The 12,089-nt window shown below is 35.0% G+C and overlaps 1 protein-coding gene across 1 annotated transcript in view; it reads right to left on the bottom strand.

The window, feature by feature from the left end:
• Positions 1 to 12,089, bottom strand: part of LOC133841390 (nuclear hormone receptor FTZ-F1) — a 56,596-nt gene that overhangs the window by 7,875 nt on the left and 36,632 nt on the right. Inside the window, exon 3 of the mRNA XM_062273820.1 lies at positions 6,962 to 7,486. Within this exon, the coding sequence (XP_062129804.1) occupies positions 6,962 to 7,486 (525 nt within the window). The remainder of the gene's footprint in view (positions 1 to 6,961; positions 7,487 to 12,089) is intronic.

Here is a 12,089-nt window from a genome sequence, read left to right as displayed (position 1 = left end):
TTTTTAAGCTGCTTCTCACCCCACCCCAAAAAAGGAAGAACTAAATTTAGGTCAATGGTGCGTATGAGTAATTTTATACTTTTATTTCTTTCTCCTTCGCTTCTTAGCCACACCACTGATACAACCATGTATGGCTAATTAAAAGACCCCAAAATCGTGAGTGGGCAGGGCACAATTCGTAGTAGTAAGAAGAAGAAGTAGAAAAAAAAGGGCAGCGCTCATTAGACTGATGTAATGCGACAATCAATTGATTACTTGAGAGCTCTAGGGCAATGCCGAATTGTAAGCCAAGCTATAACTGATACTTGGCAATGCTGCACACAGTGCTGAAAAAAAGAAACCCATTTAACTCTTAGGCACCACTGGTCGTATGATTGATTTTAAGTAGCTACATATTGCGTATACGTCATGTGGCGCAAGTAACAAGCGTATACGTAATTATTTACTTTGGCTTTTTTAAACGGCAAGCGGCGCAGTTCATATTTAAGGTTTAAATATTTTTAAGAGCAGCTTAAGCTCTTGATAATTTTTATAGAAATTCATTTCAACTCACAGAGAGAAATGTTGTTGAGAAATTATTGTTAAAAACCGAATAATGTACAAAAAACAATATATATTTGGTAAATTTAGGCAATATAAACAATAGAATAGAACTTTATTTGCTAAAAATTAAAAAAGATTTTCATTAATTTTTTTTGTTAATTTTTAGTTAAAACAAACTAGAATTCTTTAAGAAGTCCTGAACTTTGATTTAGGTTTATGTATGCATCCTTTTATGTTGTTATCCATCTTTGAGTTTTTCATATAAATCTATATTCAGATTTTGAAGTAAATTAAATGATAAATTTCTAAAAAGCAATAAGAAAATGAAACTAAAAGTTTACTAATTTTGAACATCATAAAATTACAGGGTATCTTTAAGTGCGTGCTGTTGTTGTTGTTGTGCAACTGCTACTGTCATCGTGCCCCTCATCATGGCTGACTCATTTCTCCCTTTGCTCAAGCACATGCACAATTTGTATGGCTAACAAATATTTCAACACATTTCGTGTGCAATTCCCTTCCCTCTCTCCACCTTTTTGCTCCCACACACACTCACACAATGGTTGTCATCTCATTTGTAATACGCTTAACGTAATTTAACATTTTGTTCAAATCCCAATTGTTCCACGTTGCACATTGTTGGAAGTAAAAAAAAAGGCACGTAATCCAAATCCAAATCTCAAATACAAAACAGAGTGAGAAAGGGAGAGGGAGATACACAGAGAGAGATAGACATAGACAGTAACAACATATGTGAGTCATTCAGTCGCATTCGATTTCAGCAGCTGATTTCCAAAGCTTGAATTTGACAAAAAGGCAACCAAGCAGCCAAAAGCAAACCATCGAAGTTAAAGTCAAAGCTGCTCGAAGCAGCCAAAAGGCGTTCGCAATTATAAAAGCGTTGCGCTTTGCCAGAGAGCGAAACGAAACGAAGGCGCTCAACATAGCTGACGAAAGCGTCAAGAGATTACGACAGAGTTGACATGGCAGCGACGACGACGACGACGAAGACGTCGACAGCGGCAGCGGCAATAAAACCAAAAACGGAAGGACGGAACGAGCGACACAACGCTGGCAAAACGTTCGAAATAATTCACTGAGTATTAAAAATAAAAGCAAACAGCGACAGCAACAGCAACAACCACAAAAGCAGCGCTCTCTACATGTTGCATTGATTCGACATACACACACACACACACACGTCTGTATTTATATATCACGTGCACGCACACTCTGACACTGCGGAATCTAGGTCATGAGCGCAAGAGATGGCACTATGGGCCAAGTGCGGCAAAGCGGAAATGAGATGGCAATACGACAAACTACATACACACATACTTATGTATGTACTCTCGTTACAAATAAACTTATCTGCCTGTGTGCGTGTGTTTGAATGAGCGCGAGAGAGTCTGAGAGAGCGACGGCTCTCTGCTCTCTGTGTGTCTGTCTTTGCGTTGGAGCGCAGCAGAGGCAGCAGCAAAGGCAAAGGCTAAGCCAACAAACCAAATCAAACCAAACCAAAAGCAAAACCAATTTTTGACTGCGTTTCTTTATTTTATTTTTAGCTGTGTTTTGTGGTGTTGTGGGTGGTAGCTTGGAGAAGTGGAGATGGGGGATGGATGTTAGCTATGGCTTTTGGATAGGGGATCATGATGTATGCGAAAAAGAACTGCTTGTGGCGGAAGCACAATAATGTGCATTTGAAATTGATTTTAGCATGCAAATGACGACGGCGCAAGTATTGGATAACAACCAAAAATATGAAATGCGTGTTGTGAAATAAGTAAATACTGATTAGCGACTGCAAAATGTACAATTTTGTGGTTAAGTATACTGCAAATGTTGGTATGCTGAAATGTCCTAAATATAGATTACCCTACTTTCAAAATATACTGCTAAAAAATACTGTTCCCAACATTTGCTATTCACTTCCTTTCAACAGTTACCAACTCTCAAGCAGCATTCACCCACATAAGTATTACACATGCGATTGTTATCGTTAATCTTTCATTGCGCTCCACTCAGATTTCACCAACTCCACTTACATGCACACATTCACACATTTACTCATGTGTTTCTTATTTGTTGCCTTTCTTGTATTCCCCATGGCACATTAGTCCCGTTCACCCGCATATAATTTTCACACTTTTCCACACTCGATATTAACAGCACTTTGCATAATAATTTACGGCTGTTTGTTGTCAATGCTTCCCCCTCCCTCCCCATCCTCCTCGTATGGCCCATTTAGGCCGCACACTATGAGCAAGTGAGCGTGCAAATGATAAAGCACAAAAAAAAAAAAAAACAAAATTGCGCGCAGTATATGAACAAACACTGAAGAAGAAGAAGCAAAAGAAGGAGAAAAAAATTATTACAAAATTCAAACAATGTTAAGAGCGCACGTACTCACAAACACACACACATATAACTGACTTATGCTCAGAGTCGGACTCACTCACTCACACTCTCGCGGCGCCATTTGAAAAGCTTGAGCAAAGTGAACACTCAAAGCAGAGACGCAGCAAGCAGAGCAGCTAGCAACAGCAGCAGCAGCAACAGCGACGTCTGAGCTCAGTCGGAATTCGGCACAGCATGCGGCCCTTTTGTATGTTGTTTTGAAGCTTGCTTTTGCGGCGACTGCAGCGCTGTCGCCTCGCTGTTACGGTTTTTTTTTTCGCTGTGCTGTTTTCTTATTTTAGAGCGCGGTCTAAGCGGTCGCTTGTGGGTGAGTGAGCGAGTGAGTGAGAGGGAGACTGAGAGCACCGGTGCATGCTGCACTCTGTATATATGAAATGTATGTACATAAGTTAGCACATATGCATATTACACATATGTACTACACACACATAAATGCGTGTATATGCGTATGCATGTGTGAGTAGGCGCGTGCAGCGAAAGCAAAAGTTTTTTTTTGCTTATGGGCCTCTGTTTCAGCTTTTTAGCGTGGGGACGAGGAAGATTCTTGAAAGAGCCAACGCAAAGAAAAATATGCGAAATAATTTGAAATACAAACAAAAAGTTTTAACAAGTATTTTGTTGAAGTTGCTTTTATTCCATAATTTTATATAAAAAAGAGCTCTAGTGTATTAAAGTCTTTAATTATTTATTTGTTTTCATTATGTTGAGCAAGTATTTTACTTAATTATATTTAATAATTCATTTGCCAGCCGCCACAAACAATCAGAGTTCATAAACAAAGCACATTCTCTCAACAATAATATGAAATATCCTCAAAAAGCAAGATGAAGGCAAATACAATAACAACAATGGAATACATTTACTTATTCCATAAACACAAAGAATGAGAATGTGAACGAGAACGAGAATGAACGTAAAATCAACAATTCTGGCTCATTCCACAAAGAAATGCGAAGATGAAGAAAATATGCAACAACAAGGAAAACAAAACTTGACTGCAAAATACCCTGTTTAAAAAAGAAGAAAGAGGCTGTATACTAGAATTAATTTTGCGAAATCGTTGTATAATGGTAATACTGTGAATCTCTTGTTAACAAGCTGCAATAAAAAGGAATCCTCAGAAAATATTTAACACAATAATAATACAATTTATTTATTTTATATACATCATTTTGAGAATGGTTACCATAAAAAGGATTCCTCAGAAAACATTTATTCTTTTATATACATTTCTTTGACATTTTGCTATAAAATTTTCAGAATGGACCAATAAAATAATAATAAAGCAGTTTTTTGATCTATTTCCAAATACTAAAATGATTAATTATGTTGAAATGATAATTTAGAAATAAAAAAAGTAATTCCAATCCTATATTTACAATACTATATCACAATTTAAGAAAGAAGAGACTAATCAATAAATTCTTTTCGTTTTTATTTGCCACAAATTTAAAAATAAAAAAAGTAATTCCAATCCTATATTTACAATACTATATCACAGTTTGAGAAAGAAGAGGCTAATAAATAAATTCTTTTCGTTTTTATTTGCCACAAACTTTGCTTGGCTAACCTTCTCACTCTACTTTCTCGCTGCTTGCAGTTAATATATAATTAAAAAGCCACTGACGCTTTTTTCTGATGCTAAAGCAGTTAAAGCAAACCAGTTATACCCGATTGATGACTAAAGGGTATAACATACACATAACAAAGTCAGCAGTTTACAAATATTTGTATTTATTTTTGGAGAAACTTGGGATAGGTCTGGAATACGCATATACGCTAATCCAATTTATAAATAATTGCGACTATGTGTCACGAGAGTCGTGAAATGAGGCGAGAATTGAGCTGTCGAAGCATTTCTTCTGTTTGTTTTTTAATTATTTACGAATATATTTACATAATTTGCGTTTAATTGTTGAGCCCTTTTTGATAAGCAGCCGCTTTGGGGCCCACTCAAAGTTTCTCATATTACGAAAGGAAAACAATTTTCCCCAGAGCGAAACAGCGAGTTTTTCTTCGACTTGATGATGTTGTTGTTGTTGCTGTTGTTTTGGTCGAGTTTGCTGTTTTCAGCTCACAAAACATTCTTGTTGTTTTTGTGCATTTATAAATAATAAAGAATATCGATTTAATTTCTTTGGTCGCGCCGTTCCGCGTTCCGTTCGCTGCCTGTCATTCTGCCTATACATATAGTTAGTATAGCTACTGTATATAAGGTATACTAGATGATGACGACTTTAGCAGCCAACAACAATGCAACACATCAAAGTTGACAGCCAAAGGGAAGGCCAATTGACATGGAGCGGGAAACCAACCGAAGATGGCTCGAGGGAAACGAATAAATGCATTGCATTAATTATTCACTGGTAAAATACTCAAGCAAGGAAAGTGGTTAATTTGAAATAAAAATAGCTGTGAAATACTAAAAGAGTTCAAATAAAAATATCAAGCCAACAATTATCTTTAGCGGAAATGCAACTAAATTTCATCACAAAACTCCAAATACAATATTACTCATACGCAATGTATGCCAGTTGAAACTCGAAAAACGTTCAACTAATTAAATGATTCATCGAAATATTGGCAGGAATTGCCAAAAGAGTCAATGAAATAACGAAAACAATTGTCAAGCTGCATATTAAAAAGCCTTAGTAGCGAGACAGGGTCACAACATATCACTCATACGCAGTGTTTGTCAACAATCTGAGGGTCAATGGGAAATACAGGTACGTGCAGCAAGGTTGATTCAAAATGCGTGCTATAAACTCGAGAAGCAATCGAATAGACGAGAAGACAGCAACATAGAGAATGTGTAGAATAAAATGAGAGGAAACGAATGAGAAGTAGACAAAGACTGTTTGTTAAGAGTTAAGAATATATTTAGGAATTGACGAGATGCAACTGGAATTGTTAAATGAAAGAAATATGTATTTCTTTTCCTAAACTTCATAATGAAAATAGGTGATGAAAATAATTTATTTCATGACTGCCGAATTAGTTTCCAGAATGAATTAGATCTTATACATATTGAGCAGTCATAATTAAATACAAGAGTAAACTCTTCAGGCTAACATTTCCTAAAATAAGGACAGCTGAGAGAATATGTAGATTTGTGTAGAATAAAATAAAACTACAATGAATGAGAAGTGAAATCAGTTTAAAGAACAAAGTTATTATTTAGAAAATGTACTCAGAAGAAAAAGTAAAAGAAATATAGGACTTTTTAAAAAGCTAGCCAGCTATATAAAGTATGTTCATAACAAATGTGTTCAATTCATATACTATTCATATTATTATGAAGATTGTAACTACGGAAAGACTTATAAATTTATATACAGAAATAAGAATCATATTTCCATATCTTTAACTATTTCGTAGTGTTGGCTATATTATTTCCCTTAGGAAATTATAAGCATATAAAATAATTAATATCTTATATGCTATATTATTCCTCATAAAAAGTCAAATCATATATATGAGTAAAATCGTTAATCTAACAGTTCCTGGTTTCATATCTTAGCTAGTAAAGAACTGTATTATAAAATATTAATTTGGTAAAAAAAAAGAAGAATCATATTTCCTGATCTGTTCCGTAGTATTAACTGAATTAATTCCTCATATTTCTATGTTATATTATCCCTCATAAAAATTCGAATCATATAGAAGTGTAATATCTTTAATCTAAGAGTTCCAAAGAACTATATTATAAAAAATCAACTTTGTAAAGAAAAAAAAGAATTATATTTAAAGATTCTTAACTGTTTCGTAGTATTAACCAGATAAGTAAAATCTTTAATATAACAGATTCTGGTTTCAAATCAAAGCTAGCAAATAACTTTATTATAAAATATCAACTTTGTAAAGAAAGAAGAGATCTTTAACAGTTGTGCAGTATTATCTATATTATTCCCCATAAAAATGAGTAAAATCTTTAATATAAGCTAACAAAAAACTGTATTATAAAATATAATTGTATAAAATTGAGTTTTGTTGAACTTACCCTCCAGCTTCATGCCCACTTCGAGGCACTTTTGGAATCGGCAGTATGGACAGCGTTTGCGCTGCGTCTTGTCGATGTGGCAGGATCGCTCCGCGACGCAAGTGTAAACCTTTTTGTTCTGCACGGTGCGCTTGAAGAAGCCCTTGCATGACTCACAGGTGAGGAGGCCGTAATGATAGCCGCTCACCTTGTCGCCGCACACGGGACACAGCTCCTCGAACAGATGCTTGAAATCGATGGCCTCCCCCCCGCCGCCTGAGCTGGCGCTAGTGCCACCATGATGGTTGCCACCGCCGCCAGCCGAGGTGCCAGTGGCGCCTCCGCCAGAGCCACCGCCAACATTGCCGCCAGACATGTGACCCGATGTGGCTGAGGTGCCACCAGCTGGTGGCAGCAACATGTATCCATTGCCGCCAGTGCTGCCGCCATTCAGCAGCTGTGACGAGTTGCCACCGGCTGTGGCATTGCCACCGCCATTGCCGTTGCCACTCTGCTGCGAGTGCGAGGAGTTAGTCTCCTGGTAGCCTGTCGGGAATATGTACTGTGAATCGAAATTGTATATATACGAATAGGAGGAGGCATTGAATTGATTCGCTGCATTCGCATTGTTGTTGGCAATATTCTGTTGTTGGTAATGTTGTTGTTGTTGTTGCTGCTGCTGTTGTTGTTGCTGGTGATGCGTGTGATGTTGTTGCTGTTGCTGCTGCTGCTGCTGCTGTTGATGATTGCTCAATTGCAGCGTGTAGGCGCTGTAATCGTTATCAGAGTTGCTCAATGCATTTGTATCGTTATCGTTGTTGTTGCTGCCGCTGTTGTTGTTACTTGTGTTGCTGGTGTTGTTGTTGTTGTTGGTGTTGCTGTGCGCTGGACTCGCTGGCTGCTGCTGCTCGAGCTGCATGCTAAACGGCGACAGATTCAGCGACGATATAAACTGTACAGTCGCCTGTTGTTGATCCATTTCTAATAACATTTCATGGAATTTTCTATTCAAAACTCTTTCGAAGATTTCTTCTTTTGTTTGTGGACGGTTTTTTAAGCAACAATTTGTATTGCTTTTATTTGTTTGTATTTTGTAATAAATGTTACTTTGTTTGTCTTTTTTTTTGTTGTTGTTTGTTTTTTTTTTTATTTAAACTGCTGCTGCGCGTTATTGTTGTTGTTGTTGTTGTTAATATACGGTGGTCTAGCTTTTGCACTTAATTGTTGATTGATTTTTGGTAGCAACATTTTCGGTGCAACAATGAAACATTTAACTTAATTGTTTACGCAATTGTTTAGAACAAGTTGTATTTTTAAATGCTTTGCAAGCATTTGACTATTTTATATAGAAAATTTTACTTAATATAGTTATTGAATTAGTTTGTAATAAACTTTACAGCACTTTTTGTATATGTTTTTTTTATTGAATTATTGATTTAAACTTGTAACAATAGTTTTATTATTTGTTGAAAATTGTTTTAAGTTTAGAAATTCGTTTAACAGCGAAATCCAAGTTGGAATTAATTTTTTTGTGTTTCTTGATTTTTTTTTTTTGCAGGTACTTTGACGAGGTGAGTGAAAAGATATATACGATTTTATATATTTCGATTTGTAAAGATATATTTCTATATATATATTTATATTTGTTTTGCGTGTATTTGTTGCCTGTTTAGGAGGTAGGGCTTGAACTTATATTCTATATAGAACGAACTTTTCGCATTGATTGTGTGCGTTGAAACAACAATTGTAATTGTAATTGATTTTGATTTTTTTTGTTTTATTGTATTTTATTTAGTATATTTTTGATGTTGTGTAGTATTTTCTTGCGTCGCTGATCTATTTTGGAATTTTTGTATTTTGTTGTGATTCTCTGTTGTTGTTGAACTATTTTTTGATTTTTATTATTGCACTTTGCATTGCTTACTCTCGCTCTCACTCTCACTCTCTATCTCTTTCTGTTTGTGTCTCACACTCGCAGCGGGCAAAGGACAAAATGACACCAAAGCAGAGAGAACATAATCCTTGGGCTGTTCCTGCAGTGGGTGCAAATTGGATGCCGTTGAATGCGCTGCAAATAGGTGCAAAAGGGGGAGAGCAAAGAGGAATTTGAAGAGGAGGCGACGCAGGAGGACAAAGAAGCGAATGCAATTTGTTGTTTTTTGGTTTTTTGTTTTCGTTGCGTTATTTCAATGCATTTGTTATCTTTTATTTTTTCGCTATTTAGGCCAAAAGCGAGCGCAATTTTGATAGACACTCACACACACAAACACAAAACACACACGCGGACATACGCAATTTTATTGGTAAGCACACTTTTCTACTTCTTTATCGCGGTGTTTGCTGTTGTTGTTGTTGTTAATTTGCCATATGTAACTATGTGCACTGTGTAGAATTATAAATTTATTTTATTTTTAATTTTGTTGTTGCTGTTGCTGCTGTTGTTGTTGTTGTTGCTGTAGTTGTATTTATATATGTGTAGATTAATTTGCTATGCGAAAAACACGACCAACATCAACCACGTATCTCGATTGACTAAACCCAAGCAAACGGCGAGGATACCCGCCATACACTAAAAGCGCTGCGCTGCCGCTGCTGGCAGCGCTGTCGACGCTGACCGCGTTTTTACTCTCGCTCTCAGCAGCGAACGTTGCGTTATTACGTATGCGCCACTTGTGTGTGCGTCTGTGTGTGTGTGTAGTGACTGAGTGGGAGCCAGTTTCACTTTCAATGCGCGCGCTCACTCGTTCACTCTCCCTCTCACTCACACTGTGACTACTTGCTGTTGTCGAGGTTTTGCTCTCTGCGAAGCTTGCTCTCTTTGGCTCTGCTTGGCTTGACTTAGTGCCCCCCTTTTGATGTCGTCGCTGTTGTTGTTGCTGTTGTTGCTTTTTGTTGCTGTTATTACTGCTGCATTGAAATTCAAACAGCGCTGAAAGCGAAAGTGAAACTTTTTTGGCATAGCTTTTGAGCCACTGTACACAGCACACACAGTGGGCACAAACGACGACGACTCATTCTATTCGGATGTAGTTACTAGCACCGCTATTAAACCTACCAATATTATGAAAGCGCTAAGCTTTGCTTTAAAGCTCTTGTTGTTGTTGTTGTTGCTATTTTGTAATCGTTACTCACTTTTTACTTCATTTACCCAAGTGGGAATTTTTCATCAGTTTTTCGGTGTTTGGTTGCTGTTTTTTCTTTTTTTGTTTTTTTTTTTGTTGTACTTCTTGTTGCTAAGTTGGCGGCTGCGCTTGGTACAATTTTTGTTATTGTTTTTTGTTGTTGGTTTTGTTGTTGCTTGCGCGTCTCTTTGGTCTCAATTAGTTGTGGGTTTCTGTTGTTGCTGTTGTTGCATTTGTTCATGACACGGTTTTCATGTGGCGTGTTTTCGTTTCCTATTTCTGTTGCCGTTGCCATTGCTATTGCTTTTGCTATTGTTGTTGTTGTTGTTGCTTTTGCTTTTTTTTCGCTTCGGCTCTCAATTTAAGCTTATTGTCTATTTTGGCCTTTTTCAGCATCGACTCTTATTTTATGTTCGCTTTTTTTGTGTTTTACTTTTTATGCTTGATTTGCTTTTATACTGTATAACATTTTGGGCATATATTAAACATTAGATTGTGGTAGCATATATTAACTTTATGCGATAATTAGTTGTTGTTACTTTAATTAATCACTCTCTTATTTAAATAAGTTCATTTGTCTTTCAGGTTTACGATTGTTATGCACTGCATTTATTTTAACTATTTCACAATATTATTTAAGTGTTTTTATAAGATAGGCTCTCAAAGTTTATTTAAAATTTGTGAAATCGTTTTCTGAATTTTAAATTATCTTTTTTATTTTATAATATTTTTTAAAATATAAATTAGTTTTTTAAATTCATTCATAACTTATAAAAAAAAAATTTTAATGTCCTGTTAAATTATTTTTATGAAGGTTTTTTTTTTAGATTGTTAAGTTTTTCACTTATTTTATTTTAAATTTGTATTTTGATGTTTTGATATTACGTTGTAATTTTATTTATATTTTATTATTCTTTTATTTATTTATATTAAAATTTTTTATTTGTAAATTCTATATTTTAAATTATTTTATTTTAATTTTGAATGTTTTTTAATTTTTATTTTAAAATTTAAATTAAATAATTTATTTATTTGCTTTTCTTATATTTCTAATTATTTTATTGTAATTTTAGAATTTTTTTTTTTTTAATTTTAATATTACGTTGTAATTTTATTATTATTTTATAATTTTTATTTGCATTTCTTATATTTTTAATTGTTTTATTTTGAATATTTTTTTATAATAAGTTAGCATTTTATTTTACACATTTTTATTTTATAATTATTTTTTTTTTAAATTATAAATTAATATTTTATTTTGGAAACCTAATCCATTTAGCAGTGTTATTTCTGTTCTCATTATTCATTTCATATATTGATGTTTATTTTATTATTTAATTTTAATGATCACATTTATATGTCGATTTTAATGAGTATATTTTGCTGAAGTCATCCTTTACATAAGTCATCCCTTTTTATGCATTTGCTGTCAATAGTCTGTCGCATTTTATTGCATTCATTCACATATGCCGCATTCTGACCCCATTACCAACGCTGCGTATACGTAACTTGCAACAGGCATAAAAACACAATTTTCAGCCTGCAGCCCAAAATGCAAAAAAAAAAAAAAGAAGGATGCGCCCTGCCCATAAAAACAACATCAGCAACAACGGTAATTATATAAGTTCAGCTGCGTTGAAAGGAGCATTAAAAAAACGAAACTTTCACTCGTTTTACAAAGAAACGAAAAGGAAAAAAAAATAAAAAATAAAAATGTTCAATTCCTTAACTAAGCGAACGGAACTAAAAGACGACCCATTAAAATGCAACGTCTTGTGGGCAGTTACAAAAAAAAAAAACAAAATATACAATATAAAAAAGAGACCGACCGCAAAATATTGCCACATATTGTGCAGAAGAGAAGGAGGATGAAGCGCAGTTGATGGAGGGGAAAAACCCGGCGCAACGGAATAAAATGCAGTTGAAATATTGAAAACTTAAAACTGGATATGATAAAGAGAGACAGAGAAAGAGAGAGTGAGAAGCAGAAGACACGCTGCACGTGAATATGTAGTTCAAAATAAACA

This window comes from Drosophila sulfurigaster, chromosome 3 (assembly GCF_023558435.1).
Source record: "Drosophila sulfurigaster albostrigata strain 15112-1811.04 chromosome 3, ASM2355843v2, whole genome shotgun sequence".
NCBI lineage: Eukaryota > Metazoa > Arthropoda > Insecta > Diptera > Drosophilidae > Drosophila > Drosophila sulfurigaster.
Note: the sequence above shows the minus strand (reverse complement) of the source record. Positions and strands in the feature narration are given on the sequence as shown.